Here is a 17,578-nt window from a genome sequence, read left to right as displayed (position 1 = left end):
TGGAAGATCAAATGTGAAACCGACAGTGGCAGAGCAGTGTCTTCTCCCAGCTATGTCTGATTTAAAAAAAAGTTAACTGCAACTTGAGGAACAAATTAAGCAGTTGATTTAAAGGAGGGAGGATTATCTTTTTAACTCTCATGCTGTTAATCTGATCATCTTTTACACGGCTCGTATCCTTCCACAGAGCAGCGGTCACCGAGGGCATCTAGAACTAATTGACTTACTTGGTTTCCTCTGATAACACCGTGTTGAGTTCTTCTCTTGCTCCACTGTGCTTCGTCCTGATTAAGGCTTCTGAAATATGCCCCCAAACCCCTGGTTTGTAGTCAGGATTATTACGCAGCCCAGCAGAGCAGAAGTGGAAATTACCCTCACCTGTGTGTCTTTATATGCGGATTCATTTTTGAGGTATTAATATCAGGCTGGCTCATGTTTCATTCTCTAGTTGGGTCACTGGCGCCGTGCCAAGCCTTCCGAATGTCCGGCTATATTTATAATGTCTAACATCTTGGCTCTAAGCGTTCAGTCGGCAGCTCTTACTGCACCTTCTCCGCTCATGTATGTAACCAGACAGTTCTCAAACCCAGTGTAGACGTATACAAGACAAACATTTGAATGGGAGTTATGTAAGCTGAGGTTTCAAGGCTTCAAAACAACTACTAGTAATTTGACCTTTTCCTAATCTCATTGTGTTCCCTTGTGAATAGGAGGGATTTAAGTTCAGTGGTTTGTATTAGCGGGTATTCACACTGACAACAGCCCTGCATTACAACAATGCAGTGGTCCTCATAGGTGGGGATGCGTTGCTCCAGCGAACAGGATGTCCAATTTCAGTAACAGATCCGTTTGCACATAGAGTGCTGCAGAGATGAGTCCTAAAACCCAGCGATGAATCAGCGTTTTTGCATTTCCTGTTCGCTCCTCTTGAAGTGAATGGTTTTTTTTTGGCTGGGCTTTTGGTTTGATGCTTGAAATAATGTCTTTGGTGAACACAACCATAACAGAATTTAACGTTTTGTTCTACGACATAAAATACGTCAGTAAATATCCCTTCAATTCATTTTTAAGCATTTATGTGTCTTAAGAAGGAGGTTGTTAAATGAGACGACAGCGGCTGTCGGGGACTTTAAACGTCATCACGCCACACAGAGTAATTCCTCCACCCACTATGGTCCATCTTCACAGCAGAGTTGTTACTGAATAATTGATGCCCTGTGTTGATTTATCTTTTCTTTGTATACTGTGCAGCATAATAATTGTCTTAATAATGACGAATCAAACCCAACATCCCTGTGTCTTTGCTCTTTGACCAGCTGGAGGAGGAGGCACAGGGCGAGGTGCGAGGTGAAGGGGAACCGGCCGAAGAACCCAAGTGGCCCGTGAAGCTGGAGCGCGAGGAGCACCGGCGTCTGCTGGCCGACAGCCACAGCACCTCCCTGGACCTCCGCTGGAAGCTGCAGCACGGAGAGAAGATGTGGAGCCGCGAGAGGGGAGAGCTGCTGGAGCGCTTCGACCGGGAAAGGCAGGAGTGGGACGGCGGCATGAGGGAGCTCCAACGCAAGATGGAGAGGGTGAGAGACCGGAGGAGGTGGAAAGAGAAAAGAAGAGTTATAGTAGAGTTTATAGAGTTATAGTAGAATTTAGTTAGACGAACTGCAGCGTCTCACCTCGCTTGTGTGTCATGTACAGGAACAGGAAACAGGAACATGAGCTGGTTAATATGATACGAGTGTGAGAATATTAACATACAAAGCAGTGGCTGGAATAATAACTCTGAAAACAGATCGTAAAACTGCTGATACTGATTGAATATAGAGACACGGAGCAGGAAGTAGATGCATTGTTCAGCGCTGCGTATTCTGACTATAAAGCACAGGTCACCAACTGAACTGCTCACACCGGCAGGGTGGAAGTCAATGAGTGATGTAGTTCTTCTCAAACCTCGAGCATGAAGCAAGGCACTGAAGCCCGAATGTTGCAGGAGGATTACTCAGTAGCTCACAGTGTCTTATGTTAATGTGAAGGACCTTACAAGGGTAATACATCCCCTGGACCAGGAATATTTAGGGAGTTATTGTTCGATATTTGTACTGGCGCACCAATAAATAACAATACATGTCAGTGCAGAAATGCCTAAGATGAAGGGATCCATCTCAAAATGTTTGTTTATGCTGTGTGTTTTAAGTAAAAGAGGATTATTGATTCATATATTGTTGTCCGAGTTGTGCTTAACTCGTAAATATCAACATTAATATTTGCCTAGTAAATCCAGTATCAGTCAGGCTGTAATGTACTGTCATTCTTTGTGCAGATGCAGAGAGAGCTGAACACCCGGTGGGGCGAGGGCATCGACGTCATAGAAGGTGGCTCGGACCACGGAGGTGTGTTCTTTCCTCAGGACAGTCCCTGCAACGCCCTCCGGTCGCCGCGCTCCCCACGCTCCCCCTGTACGTCCACACCCGTCCCTGCTGCCCCTCCCATGCGCTCCCACTCCGACTCTGAGGTCATGCTGGAGGAGCAAGGGGCTGCGATGAGGCTGAAAGGCCCCACGGAGAACCTGTTCCTGGACGCGCTGTCTCTGGACCCCCTCAGCGGCCTGGAGGTCCCTTCACCCTCGAGACTGGATAGTGAGAAGAGGTTCCCCTGCATGAAGGAGGTAACGTACACCAGTCAAGTCACCTTTACTGATGTCGTGCTTTAACACATAAAATCAATTTGCACCAAAGTGGCAGAGATATGAACTGCAGCACGGACATTTGGGAAGTTGTGTATCGTTCATAATATCAATGACAAAATGGCCATTTTTCTCTATTTTGTGATTAAAGATGAAATGATTCATTAATTGGTTCAGAACAGGCAAGACTATTTCATTAGCAGCAGCCAGAACCACTCAATGAAACGACAGTGGTGCTAAAATGGTGCCAGAACGCTTTCAAAATTAGTTTTAGTTGTGTTTTATTCCTCGTTTGTTTTTTTCCTGACGTTAGTGGCTATAAATCGTCCTACACTGAACACTTTTCCACCTGATTTAACTGTTGTATCTGTTGTGCTTCAGGCCCTGAATGAGATTTCGGAGAGAGAAGTAGACCTTGCGAGCCCAGATGACGAGATGGGCGGTGGGAGTCTGCTCAGGTAACCTCATGAAAAAGCTTCAAGTCAAACTGAGTTCAAAGAGAGTTTTAATGCGTAAACTATTCCGTGAAATTCATTCTGCTGCATTTTAACAGATGTCAACGGTAAATACATCACCAAGAACTGGTCTGACCAGACCAACTGGTCTGACCTTGATTATTCAGCCTCCTGCAGCATTTCTGTTGCTCATACATACACATCAATCCCGGGAGAGATTGGATATTGATTCTATTAACTGTTACATGAAGTAACAGGGAGTTTGCCTCTGGTGAATTTCCTGAGAAAGTTTCTGTTATGGTGAGGAAGAAATCCAGCCCACAGTCCTGTTAAATAATTTAGACAGTTTTAAAACATTTAAAAGCATTAAGTTGCTTTTAAAAATGAACGCATATTTAGGACTGACTGTCAGTAGCGGGAATTGTAAAGGATATGAGATCATGATTGGGTTGTGATGTTTGGTTTCAGTGTTAGTGAACTGTGTCTGAACTGTGTCCTGTCCAGAGCCAAGTCTGTGTGCTCCATGAGCGACTTCCAGCGGTTAATGGACAGCTCGCCGTTCCTCCCCGACAAGACTCGCCACGGTGATCTGGACCAAGACGACGTCACCCCGCCTCTGTCCCCGGACGACCTCAAGTACATTGAGGAGTTCAACAATAAGGGCTGGGACTTTCCAGCATCCACCTCTGGCCGGGATCCTGCCCTGGAAGCGTGGACAGACAAACCCCCCGAGGCCCGGGGAGGGGAGCTCCTTCTTGAACCATTCCAGACGGCCTCCTGGTTCCTCACCACCAGCGCCACCCTGACCACCAGCACCCTGAGCAGCCCCGAGCACTGCCACAAGTCCCCGCTGAGGGGCAACGGAGCGGGGGCGGCAGGGGTGGGAGTGGACCACTATGGGGTCCACATGCTCCACAGCCCCACCAGACCTGGGGCAACTGAGCACCCTACTGCCCAAGACCCAGACTTCCTGTACGCCAAAGGGACCAAAGCCAGGGGCGGAGGAGAGGCTGGGGTGGGAGCCAGCGGGTCAGATGAGGTGTTTAGCAGTGGGAGGTGGGCGTGTGGGCTCCTGGACGGTGGGGCGTTGAGGACTTCTCCTAGCCAGTCTCCTATCTGCCCCACTGTGGGCTTCACATCCTCTCTGGAGCTTCAGCTCTCCAGGAACATGAGTGACGACATGAAGGAGGTGGCCATCTCTGTGAGGAACGCCATCCGTTCACCGCCAGGGCCCGTCGTCAGGGACACCGCCTGCCAGACCAACGGATTGACCACGCGAGGCACTCAGACCACTCAGACCATCAGTGTGGGTCTACAAACGGACCTGTTGAGGAACCTGACCAGCAGCCCCCACCGCTGCCTCACCCCGAAAGGTGGCGGGACGCCTATTTCTTCCCCGTCGCGCAGCCTGAGAATGGTTCAGTACTCTCCTGTCGTGCAGAGTAAGTTTGAGCGACCCTGCTGCTCGCCAAAGTACGGCTCGCCCAAGCTTCAGCGCAAACTGTCCACGTCCACCAAGGCTGAGGTACCCAACACTAGCCGCGCTCCCACCCCCACCACACCGCAGAAGACCAACAACGAGTCGGCCTGGGCCCGCTCCACCACCACTCGCGACAGCCCCGTCCACACCACCATCAACGACGGCCTCTCCAGCCTCTTCAACATCATCGACCACAACCCCGTGGCCTACGACTCCATGCAGAAGTTCAACAAGTCCCCCAGTCGCGCTCACCCGACCCCTCCCTTCACCACCGAGCCCAGCCCTGCCCACGGGGCTCTCGACCCCAGGAACGAGTGCTTGCGGATCGTACGCGGGCGCTCGCCAAGCCCCGTGCAGCTTATAGTGGAGACGCAGGGGGACAAAAACCCAGAGGTGGTCAGCATAAGACAGGACCTGTCGGCCCCGCCGGGCTACACGCTGGCTGAAAACACCGCCCGCATCCTGAACAAGAAGCTGCAGGAGCAGAGCTTTAGAGAGGAGCGGCGGCTGCAGGCTGGAGGGCAGAGCAGCCACAGCAGAGACAGCAGCAGGCAGGCCGACTCAGACAGAGGACAGTCTGGAAGTATGGAGGTAAATATGCAGACACACTGGATTCAGCGCTTCATTCATTTGATCTGGGGCCCGTGTTTTATGACGCAAAAATATTTATGACTTTGCCTCGGATTTTCCTTGTAATGGTTGAAGACAAACTTTAAGGCATCTGTGGTTAATCAAAGAAAAAGCTGAACAACTACGCTGTAATATCACTAAAATGTTGCTTTTTTCTCAGATGGAAAGCACTGACTGATGCAATGGTAATGTCAAAATATCTGACCCTCTTCAAAAATACTGAACTTTTCTTCATGGCTGTACGCTCTCCACGGTTTCTTCTTCTTCTTCTTCTTCTTCTTCTGTACTTTCTTCTTGTAGTTTGTCTCATTTCTATGCTTTAACGTTCACTGAGGCCCGACCGAAACCTGATGTATGTGTCGGGTAACTGGGGAAGTGAAATGAATGATCTCACAGTAATGATCTGAGTGAGATCACAGTTACAGAGTTACGTCATTTATCATTATTTGCAATTCTCAGATTCAATGTTCAACCGGCATTTTATGGGGCTCCAGTTTTTGAAGCAATTTGATTTCCCCGATACCAAAACAAACCAAGAACAGGTGCGCTGACACGTCGGTCGGGCCCTCTTCACCACCCATTCAGCTGACCTGTGGGAAAAAAAACAAATGACAGACAGAAAAGCATCTTTCTGGTCATGTTTAAATGATGAAATATAAAGAAAAATGCCTTCAGTCCACTGTATTTACCAGCACGCCACAAAAGACAGATTAAAACTTCAGAAAAGTAGGTCATGCTGTATTAAAGCTGTACATTAAAACAATATATCAAGAGACGCGCTGTATATTTGAAACCATAGCATGCAACACAATCCCACATATGCTGATTAATATGTTCACTATCATGAAGGATTCACGAGCTGCTCACTGATCTGCAGAACAGACGAGAGTAAGATTAGAGTCTGATGTGTGATTTTATGGATGATAGTGGAGTGTGTGTTTTCTGCAGTCATTCACTAAGTGATGCCTTCTGTGCATGACGGATGGAGATAATGGATTGCGACGGTAGTTTAGCACGCAATATGTCGATATCATAATGTGTGCCTCAAATGGATAAATATACACAGATAAGTGGGGGGAAACGGAAAATGTCGTCATCAAAAATCCCTTTCAAACAATTCAAAATTTCCACCAGTAAACAAAATGAACTATAAACAAAGCTATATGTTTCACGAAGCAGTGTATTTGCTGGAAAAGTACGTTTACGGTCAGTTTTTTGATAATCCAGTGAATAAATGATCACTTCATTAGTTTGGTCTGTCTCAGAAAACAGTGGGAAAAAAAGTACAATCACAATCTTGTAGGTCTTCAAAATTCCTTGTTTTGTGTAACCGAAAGATACTGAGTGATATAAAACAGAGACAAGCTGGCACATTGTCTGGAAATTCAAACTGTCCTCAGATGAAATAACCAGACGTGTTGCTTTTAGGTGAATTACAGCTGCAGCGATTATTTTTAGTTTAGTTTTTGTTCAAAAAAAATACTTTCCCATCAAAATTTCCCCAAAGTCATCGCGTTGTTTGTTGTGTTCGGCGAAATGTAAAAATATGCAGCGCTACATTATAAAACAGAGAAATAAAACAGCACAATGATACATTTGAAAAGCTAACATCAGCAAATGTTTTTCATATTTGCTGAAGTCAATGACAAATGACGATATTCGATAAATTTTCTGATCGATTGATAAATCGACTAAACGTTTCAGCAACACAGTGGACGACGGATCTCTCTCGGTAGTAACTTTATCACCTTTATCGCGGTTTCTATCGCCACATCGTCCAACCCGTGTTTGGTTTATTTGTAGCCGTGTTTTTATTTGTCTCCAACAATATCCGCCCGGCCTGTGTATCTACATCAAGGTCCCACGTGTGTTTTTTTCCAGGTCTAAAGTGAATGGGTGTGTGTTTAGCTCTCTGTGTGGGCTGCAAACTGAAATCAGCCACCTTATTTCTTCTGGTAAACCTCTCTGCCTTTGATATGCTAGACTTATCAGACTTCCTCTTTACCCAGTTTTACCAATTAACATTTCCCGCTCTTTCTCCCCCCCCCTCTCTCTCCTCCCCTCTGGGCTTTATCTCTCCCTTCCCCTCCTCCTTGTCCGCTGTGCTCTGATCCAGAACCACACTGTCATACTAACAACTCCTTGGGGACTGTAACTCTGCTTGTCTCCGTGATGTAAGTTCCTCTTCCTCCTCCTCTTCCTCTATGCGGTGGGTTCACCAGCCACACGGACCTCTCACCTCCCGTCCTGCAGACCCCTCCTCCTCCTCCTCCTCCTCCTCCTCCTCCTCACCCTCTTCATTAATGCATGCTTCACAGGACGGCAGAGTGACAGTATGTGAAGCCATCGGAGTGGTGTCAAAAGTTGTGCGACGGCCATACATCTGTATCTTTGTGTTAATGCACGCATGATCCGTTTCTTTGTTATATAGATCATCTGTTTTTTAAAGGACCATAATGGTGTTTTTTTGCATGTTTAATGCCATCAACCACATAAATCACATCTACTGTTTTCTAGTGTCATACCATACATGCTGAGATTATTCGATTTAAAAACATTTTCAGCCAGAACGGTATAAAAATCAACTTTAAGAGACGAGCATGAGAATGTTCATCAATTAAAGCAAACATTTATTAAGCTGGATTTGTTATTGGTGAGGTCCATCGCAGCTGAGAGCAGCAACTGATTTGATAAACCTTCTGCTTGTTGGCCGTACAGCTTCATGTTGAGGAGTAGATGTCAGCTGTCTGAAGTCATTTACTCATTCACTGCTCATGATGCAGGACATTTTAGTGTTGAAAAACATCGCTAACTTTGAAATTAGCTGAGCTGGCTTTTTGTCAAAGCAGTATTTAAATAAAGATACAATCACTTATTTCATAATCATTTGAATTGTGTGTTTTTGTGCAGCTAACCACTACGGATGGCCATAACAAATTTAGAATTTTTGACGGTTTCTGACTTTAGGACGAGTTCAATTATTTTTAGGGTGGTGGGGAAAAAAAGCCAGGAGCTTTGCTGTCAATTATAATTCTTTGAAAGAAAATTGAAAATCTGCAATAATCTGAATCGGCAGGTCAGACTTTTAAAAAGTAATCGGTGCAACAATTCCTGCTCTCTGCACAGCATTAGTGTGGGATGACAAGTCATCCCCATGTTCCCAGGGTCCTCATTGTAAGAGATTAAGGACACTGGGAACATAAAACCCTTTGAAAGGTCTCCTTAATAAGTCAAGAGGATACTCAGCAGAGGAACATAGATGCACTCCTGCGACGACACATTACATTCACTAACAACTGAAACATTACCTGTAATGAAGTACGCATCGCAAGTAGTTTTTCGCGGTTCAACAAGTTGATTGTCGTACCACCCAGAGAAGAAACGAAACAAAGTTTGGCGGCAATAATTAAATGTGATTTGACATTAATGGGAAGGATCCTGCAAAACTGCCGTTATGGTCCTTTAAAGCAAACTCAGTCCACGTGATCCAAAGAGTCGTCAGCTTGTGTCTTGACTGCTGAACCAGTAAACGTGACACAAAAAACAAATCGACTCCTTTGGTTGTTTTGGGGGCCCTGCATATAATAATAGTGATGACCTGGATTCTTCTAACATTGTGTTTCTACCAGGTGCGCCTCTTTTTTTGTCACCACGTTGTGCGACTTGATGGACTGTGACGTTTTCTTGGGATGTTTTACTATTTTCACCCTTTTGTCCATACAGTGCTTTCTTCCCTCTTCCAGTTTCCTCTCGCACTAACAAGTCCTCCAAAGATTAACCGAGGACGACTGCTTCTATCACTTTCTACATTCTGTCACCCGTCGGGGTCGTGTTTGACACCTGGTGGACATTAACTGCTTTCTCTGGTTTGGTTCATTGTGCATGCTTAAAGGGAAGATCCGCCATCAGATGCTCCGACACTGATATACAACATGTTATCAGGCTGTCGGCGTATTTTTACGAGGGCTGAGTTCCTCTGCTTCCCTCGCCTGCTTGTAGTTCAGTTAGTCATTTCCTACATCATGCAAAAGTACTTTTGAAAAACAAATGCAAAAAGTTCCGTTCTCTCCTTGATGACGAGTCCAAGTGCAAGAGTTCAGAGTCGCCTGCTCAAAAGCTTTTGTTGAAGCTTTCAGGAAGTCAAATAATATGAAAACATGGATATTGTAACAAAGTGAATGTGTGTTTGGTAATGTTTTATGTTCAAACTGCTGCAGACTCTTTCTGAACAAAAAGCCAGGGACGCCTTGTGATGTACTTGCTTGTAATAGTTTTTAAGTACACGCAACATTGTTCACGCACTGCCCTGCGAAACTTGTGTACGCCTGGAGAGTCAGAAAGTTTATCCCTTAGCCTGCAAATAGTCAAATAACCCTTTGTCGGCAGAGTTCAATATCCTAACTAAACTACTGAACTAAACATGGTGAATTAATCAAAAAATGTAACGAGATCACACTGCTCTTCGTTTCAAATGACGGTGTGTCTGTCTTAGAGAATGTAAACACGCATCTTTTACTAAATACTTCTCATATTACAACCACATTCAGTTCAATAGTGTTTAAAACCGTTCATTTACTCATGCATTGGCTATATGTATTAAATGCTATGAAATTGAAGCCCCTTCACCCTCATCTATTATTGTCAAAATGAAAATATTCAACTGTAAAAACTGTGTGTCGGCGTTTATTAGAGTGTTCATATTGAAATGTAGCAGTTTTGGTTTTCATCGTCTTTATGGACTTGGCCTGTTATGATCCTCCATCAAATTCTAGTGCCATGAAATTGGGCGTTAGAGCTTAACTTTTGTTCAGTTGTGAAGTTATTTAGCTTTTGTGCTTTAGGTGCGATGCTTCTCCCGTACAACAACTTAACCGCTTTCTTGTCTTCGGCCAAAAATAATGTAACATGTTGGTGTTTTAAGAAAGACTAATTGCAAATTGCTAATTGCTGCTAATTATCCATAGTGACAAATAATTCAAACATGCCTCCAGATGCAATCACATTATCGGTTTCGACAGTGTCCAGTCAGTGTTTTACGGTGGATTTCTCCTTTTACGGTCGAAGCATCGACTGAGAAGTCAGAGCTGATGTGAAGCTGTTCACGTTACTGTCTTCAGCAGCCTCTCCTGTCTCTGACTTCCTGTTCACATTACTGCTGCATGATCTGTGGTGTCCTGTGATCTGATGTATTAGCATCTCACAGGAAACCTTGTTTTAACCCACAAGCTGCCCATTAAAACAACGACTCCTCTGTATTTCCGGTGTGTGTACACAATCCATCAGTTATAATCATAAACTAATTATTTATTGATGGAGGCGCCGCCCATGCGTCTCTGTGACTCGGTTTCCCGCCAGTTCATCAGAACTGCAGTTTTTTTGGCACATCACTCTCTGGCGGGTCTTTTTATTCATCTCGTTCATCATCCTCTCGTGCCACCGCAGCCTCACCGCCGTGTATTTTTAGCAGAACTAGATCGTTACTTTGTGGACTCGATGTCTCCCGTCCTTCAGCCAAAAACCTAATGCCTGGAGATGAGCTATTTATACATCAGGCCAATGGTGTGATGTCCCGGTTGTGATCATTCACCCAATCACACTCTGACATCCTTCTGACGAGGGGGAAGAAAACTCACCCACAGCCACTTTTCTCTCTTATCGCACTCTTTTTTTTTTTACTCACTTTTACTGTTTTCATCTAGGGCACAGATGCATAAAAGTGTCTGTAATTTACTCACCATTAATCTGTGTGTATGCCTCAGCAGAAATATGCATACACAGTCTTGAACCAGATTCATAAACCCCTGTGTTTGCATTAATCTGTCATGCGCCTCAGTCATCGTGACATGAATGGATGTGAAACAGACTGCATCCATGTTTAGAGATAAACCAGGACAGTTTGTCCTTCATTGTTTTTGAGGCTGCAGTTTGTGGTCGGAAAAGTTTCCCAGTCGTACTGCAATAATTACATCACCGCGATCAAATTAAATATGAACCCATTATCAGGGTATATCATTTATTTCACTCCAGTGTTTTGCAGATTATCTCAATCAGTGAAACCAGATGTGCATCATTAGATCCTCTAATCAGTGGGTGACTGAACACTCAAAGTAATGAGGGACACCGTAAATGCCAGGGTCAGCAGTAACTAGCCATTGTTTTATTTGAATATGACACATCACACCTGTGTACCTGACCCCATGATTACCTGAGCAGATGGTGAGTTAAAATGAGAGGGTGTGGATTTTATTGGTTCATTATATTTCAGCTTTAAAATTGGTTTTTTTTGTCAGTTTCATCCGCAGTTGTTGCTTTGCTCCTCATCCCTTCATATTCAGCATTACATCTTTTAAAACTGTGCTCACGCTTTCACTTTCTTTCATTTATGTTTAAATCTGTTCACTTCCTGTTTAATTCGTCTAGTTGCTTCCCCCCCCCCTCACTGACAGCTCCTTGTCATTGGCAGAACCTGCCTCGCTCTCCGGTGGCTCCACCCCTGGACTCCTGTTTCCTGAGACCGGCCCGCCCGGCCAACCGCCGCCCCCCCTCGCGCTGGGCCTCCCGCTCCCCCTCCTCCTCCCCCAAGTGGAGCGAGGGCACAAAGAGGAGGTTCACCTTCCCGCCGCCGGGACACAGGGAGACCATCTCGGAGGGCGAGGAGCCAGCGTGAGCCCGTCCTCTACCTCCTCTCTCCCTCCTCCACCTCAGCCTAAAAGACCCAGTACCTCAGAAACCCCCCACATCTAGAGACTCCCATCATACGGAGCCTGAAGGGGGGGGGGGTTGGGATCCACCCAGTAGCACCAGCTGACCATCGAGGAACCAGAACTTTTTTAGAAGAACCTGGAATGTACTGTAATATCATCAAAAAAAGATTTTAAAACTACAGGTGCCTGCACACACTTGAGTTACTCATAACGCCCCACATGTGTGTAAACTGTAGGTCAGCTGCTGCGTTTGTATGAAGTTTACATGATTGTTTTCTGCTCATCTGTTTACATTTTTCTTTTTTACGTTATCCTCCATCAATTCATGTTCAAACTATTTTTGGTTCTGGTTGCCAGCCTTTGAAGCATGACTTTTCTGTTTAGTTTCAAGGAGAGCAAACAAACAAAACAAAAAAACAAACTACTTCTGCTTCATCGGGTGTGAAGCAGAGACGAATGAAGTCATTTCTGATGCTGATGTATTTATTTTCAGGTGGGGATCAACGTTTGGCTCAGTAGACATGTAGAAGATGGTTGACAGCAAACTGAATATCCTTATGCATATTTGGAAGGCAGTTGTACAAATATCGGTCAAATATTTGCATGCCTTTTGAACACGAGCACTCTAGTGCATGTACATACGAGCTCTAGTCATTCGTGATCACTCAGCTCCGCTGTGGGGGGGGGAAAGAACAACAATATCATGATGGGAACTCTCAAGCTGTTGTTTTTGTTGTCACAAGATTTGCATTGACTCAAATAATGGTGAATTTTTAAGTGCGTTATTGTACCTACCAGGCTGTCTTTGTACAGTTGTTACGATTGGATATGAATTACTTTTTTCTTTTGACAAGAAAAAGGGATTGTGGGAAAAAATATATGAATGTTTTAAATGAAAAGTCTATGTCAAAAAAGTCTAACGATCTATAGTCATATGTAAATACTCAATGGTAATAAACATGAATGTGTATTTACAAGACATCCTCCTCTCAGTGTGTGTGTTTGCATTAAGAAACAACCTTTAGGTCTTAAAAATAGAGCCAACACGGAGGTCCCTTAAACAGCCATTTGAGACCGGCTCCAACGTAGAGTCCATCCCCATAGACCCTCGTCTTTAAATGCCCAACTGTGCAGCAGAATGAAACATCTTCACAGCCTGGTAAAAATAATGGTTTTCTTATCTATTGCTAATATCCCTGTTCATTAAACTGCACGTGGTTGAATTTCGTATATAACTCACACGTTAAAATGATTCATCAAGGCTTGAAGACGGGCATAATTTAGGACGTAGCTGCTTTAAGTGAAAGGTCGCCACCACGCCGTCGCTACCACGCCGCTGTTCAGAGTTCAATTGTACTAAAAGACACTTAACACATTCAGTTTTAAGCCTGTTTTCTGTTAGCCAATCAATATCACAGGCACCTTGCTAACCAAGCTAGCACCAGCTGCTAATGGCACTGGCCCCGCTGGGCCTCACTCCTCTCCAGCTCCACCCTCTCATCCAGATGTGGTCACTTCTGGTTCCAAATAACCAAGATGGCGCCGGTGGAAATGCCAAACTTAAGGCTTCTGAACCGTAGTCCACAAACCAATGGCTGATGTCGCGGTGACTCACTACACGTTCATGTACAGTCTACGGTTTGCATCTGTTGGTCTTGTTTAGTGTTTATCTCCATTATAAAGGTTAGATGCAGCTCATGATAGATTATACGCTCTTTCATTCGACCTGAGTTTCTGTTCTTGGCACAGACTGATCCTGGATCGTGTGTGTGTGTGCGTAAGTGCATGTGTGTGTGTGTGTGTGTGTGTGAGTGTGGATTACAGTGCAGACCACAGGATTACAGTGGGTCAGGGAGGACAGACACACACACACACACACAGTAATGTGAATAAGAAGATTGTGTCCTCCCAGAAGTCAAATCCTGTTGCATCACGGTCATAAATGTGTCACCTTACTGATGTTGCTCAGCTTGTCACGCAAGATAAAGACCAGTCAAATGAACCTGGACTAGTTTATTTAAACATGTCCTTAGTTGCGTCCATATGTATTACTGTTTTATGTAATATTTTTGGGTTTGTATGCCAAAATATTAACGTATGTCTTATGGAATTCAGACATCAATCATTTTATAATTGATCTACTCTGTGCTTTTCCCACTTGTGATTTATCTTAATGTCTGCGGTGAAAAGGCCCACACAAGGAAAGCTAAATGCAATTCTGTTTGAGCTCAAGCATTGAAAAATGTCTCAAGAAAGTCTTAATGTCTTCCTAAAATGTCCCGTATGGACAAAAATGAAATGTTTGTCTGTGACCGGATCCTTTTTAGACTATTTTATTCTCCTTTACATTAGAAAAGCACAGATCATTTTCACCAGCGACTGTCATTACTGTGAATGCAATTCGTTTGTTAAATCGACTTGTTTTGGGCAGTTTTAGATTTGTTTTAACCGTGTCAATTGGTTTTGCAGAGATGTATTTGACAGGCGCTCATCATGTAAATCAAAATGTTGGTACAGTCGAGAAACCAGTAGAAATGTAGTCGGTTCCAAGAAGATACGGAGAATTTCCACAAAGTAGACCAAGACTGATCTTGAGTACTACAAATAAAGTTCGGTGAACTGACCCCTCTCATGAAAAGAAAAGAAGTCTGAAACGTGTTTATGTTTAAGGTGCAGAAGCCTCCTGAGGTTGATGTTGCTGCCAGCTAATAGACACAAATATCTCCTTCTTGCTTTTCACGTCTTGAGAAGAAAATACAGCACGAGTATTAAATCTGTAAATTTCGAAACTGTTGACTTTAACTGGAGAACTCAATGGTTGTATTGGCTCTTCGGGAGAAAAGGCTGATTGTTGGAGAGCAGGAAAGAGGGAGTGATAATTGAGTTATAATGATGAATAATTAATGCGGCCCAGCTGCACTCTGAGAGCTGCTGATGGCACCGAGCAGGTCAGGGGAGGGAAGACGACGAAGATGCTCTGCTTTTACTTACATCCGCCCTGAGAGAAACCCACCACTGCTGAATAATTTAGCGCTGAAGTCCCTCCGCACACACACTGCTACTCTCTAACCGCTGCACTCGGCTGTAATCACGTCTGATGTCGGCTGCAGCAAGAAGGGTGTGACCTCTGTGAAATAGAAGTCACGCTAAAATACTGCAGATGTCCCGAAGCAAAGGAGGAGCAGGACAAGTCTTAAACCACTTTAAATTTAATATGTGACATTTTCACACAGAGTTTCTGAAGGTGGCACTTTACGAACTGAAACCTTTGACGAGGAAGCTTTTAGCTTTTAGCCTTTCAGGTGTTGAAGCAGTCTGCCGGAGGAACGAATGGAGCTGAAAGGGTTTCTGTCTTCAAAATGAATCTTGGATTTTTCTCTTTCATTGGTTTTCTTTTTTAATAATTAAAAATGAGGCTGTAATTATTCTAGAAAGAAATCGACAAATACTATGTAAAAGACCCAAATGTATGAATTTGTCCTTCTATCAATACTTTCAGGCCGTAGTCAGCGTGACGTCGTCAGCGTGACGTCGTCAGCGTGACGTCGTCAGCGTGACGTCGTCAGCGTGACGTAGTCAGCGTACGTCACCCCATGGTTTGTGGTCTGCTGTCTGAAGCCTCAAATGTTTGTCGCCATCTTGTTTTTTGGAACTAGGAGTGAAACGGGAGGGTGGAGCTAAGTACAACTGAATGCTGTATATGACTCTTTTTTTTGGCAACCAAAATGTTACAATTAAATTTCATGAACTGAAAACACACTGTGAAAGAAAGGGTTAAACGGACACCGCTGTAGTAGCAACCTGTAAATCACAAGGTAGCCACGCCCTGAAGCATACCGTGCTTTATCGTCTGTTTTATTTTAAATTGGACCATCATTCACTGAATGATCATGCTGTATTGAAGACTTGACTGAGGTGATGAATCAATTGAGAAATAGTCATTTTCTCATGGACTTCCACATAATCTGACTTCTTTTTGCATGCAACCTGAGTTGCACTTCAGCATTGGCTTTACTTGTCAGGCCCGGAGTTTGCACTCAGCTCCATTTGTTCCAACTGAAGACATGAATCTTGTCTAAAAACGGGTCACACGTATAGTTTGTTCTCTTTATTTCTAAAAGGCTCATTAATCTCCTAAAACACCTGTGAGTTGTGACACCGCCACCAATTCATTAACTATAGAAGGTTTAATGGTTTAACCTGTGTCCCTCTCACGCCTACTTCAACTTGTCGCCTCCCACAAGCCAACACTGGTCAGGTGTTCAGCTCCCCACAGGTGAAAGGGGGCGTGGCCTGGGAACAAAGGGGAAGGAGAGTTGTTTGTGGAGAGTATTTGGGTTTTGTTTGTGAGGAGAGATGGATGCTGGAGCCTGGCAGTGAGGAGAATAACCACATCAATCTCCTTACGCTCGTACCTCGACTGACTGAAGACAGTGTCAGTCCTCAGTACACCTGAGGACCATAGAGATTGAACAGCAAACCAAGCCAAGGCCAGATTACTTTTTTCCCAACCTGACATCTGGTGAGTTTGTTTCCCTTTTTGGAGATTTTTTTCCAGTGCTTTTTCGATTGCTTTTTCCCGGTATGTACTTTTGCATTTTGAAGGGAGGACATTAAGCCTTTTTTCCGTTGGATTACTTGGTCGCATTAAGGAATTGATTAGATTTTACTTTTAGCCCAACTATTCTTCCAAGAGTCTTCAGACATACATAAAGATATCACTTCAATAGATACAAACAGAAACAAATAATATTCATACAAATAAGAAACTTAAAACCCAGAATTAGCCTCATACATTGCACATCACACAAAATAACACTGAAACAACAGAGTGCTACATGTGACAGATATGGGGAGTCCATGAGACGATTATCCAAATGAGTACCTAAAAGTAGTAGTAAAAGTAGACATTCCTCCAGTTACTTTTGTTGTGCTCTTATTTGGGGCACGGTTGTTTTCTTGATAAGTGTTGAGCTCTCTCGAGCACCGTAATAATTAATGATTTGCAGGAAGTCCCAATCACAGTTTTAAGATTCAAATCCACAATAGTTTGTAAATGAACCTTCTTTATGTGCCTTTTAAATCTCATCCCATGCCACCAACAACAATAAACACTGCTTGATTCAAGGGTACATACAAATAACATCCCATGACCATCTTTGTTGAACTGATAAAAGGATTTTTAGTTTTATGCCTCGTCACCTCGTCTTCATTACATTTTATGTTCCTTAATTAAAAACCCTTAATATACCATTCAATGTTATATAGTGGAATAACAATAAGATTAGGTTTGTGATTTATCGTCCGTCTGATCACCTCACAGTCGACACAAACTACAAAGTCACTTGATCCAATTAACTGATAAGAAAAATAAACGATGCTTCGAGGCTACTGGATGTTTGTGAGGACATTCAGTCATCTGCCGAGCCAACATTATAATTGTCTTTGACAGGACACATTGAAAAAATAAACAAAGTCACATTGTCTTATAAAATAGTTCCAGACCGGTAAAAGACTTTTGAACAGGTCACTGCGTTGTCTTTACTGCTTTGAGTCATGCAGAGCCGACAGTTTGAAATCCCCAAAATGCTGACCCATGAATAAATTTCAGGATGCTTGATGCAAAAAGAAA

At 44.0% G+C, this 17,578-nt stretch overlaps 1 protein-coding gene across 1 annotated transcript in view; it reads left to right on the top strand.

Moving 5' to 3' along the window:
• Positions 1 to 12,799, top strand: part of mtcl1 (microtubule crosslinking factor 1) — a 50,343-nt gene extending 37,544 nt beyond the window's left edge. The window contains exons 11-15 of the mRNA XM_079284663.1: positions 1,317 to 1,574; positions 2,315 to 2,659; positions 3,059 to 3,135; positions 3,637 to 5,203; positions 11,706 to 12,799. Coding sequence (XP_079140789.1) covers positions 1,317 to 1,574; positions 2,315 to 2,659; positions 3,059 to 3,135; positions 3,637 to 5,203; positions 11,706 to 11,909 — 2,451 coding nt within the window. The 3' untranslated portion in view covers positions 11,910 to 12,799. The remainder of the gene's footprint in view (positions 1 to 1,316; positions 1,575 to 2,314; positions 2,660 to 3,058; positions 3,136 to 3,636; positions 5,204 to 11,705) is intronic.
• Positions 12,800 to 17,578: the final 4,779 nt, after the last annotated feature.

Source organism: Melanostigma gelatinosum (genome assembly GCF_949748355.1).
Source record: "Melanostigma gelatinosum genome assembly, chromosome: 15".
Taxonomy (NCBI): Eukaryota; Metazoa; Chordata; class Actinopteri; order Perciformes; family Zoarcidae; genus Melanostigma; species Melanostigma gelatinosum.
The sequence above is the reverse complement of the archived record's forward strand: the minus strand, read 5'-3'. Positions and strand labels throughout refer to the sequence as shown.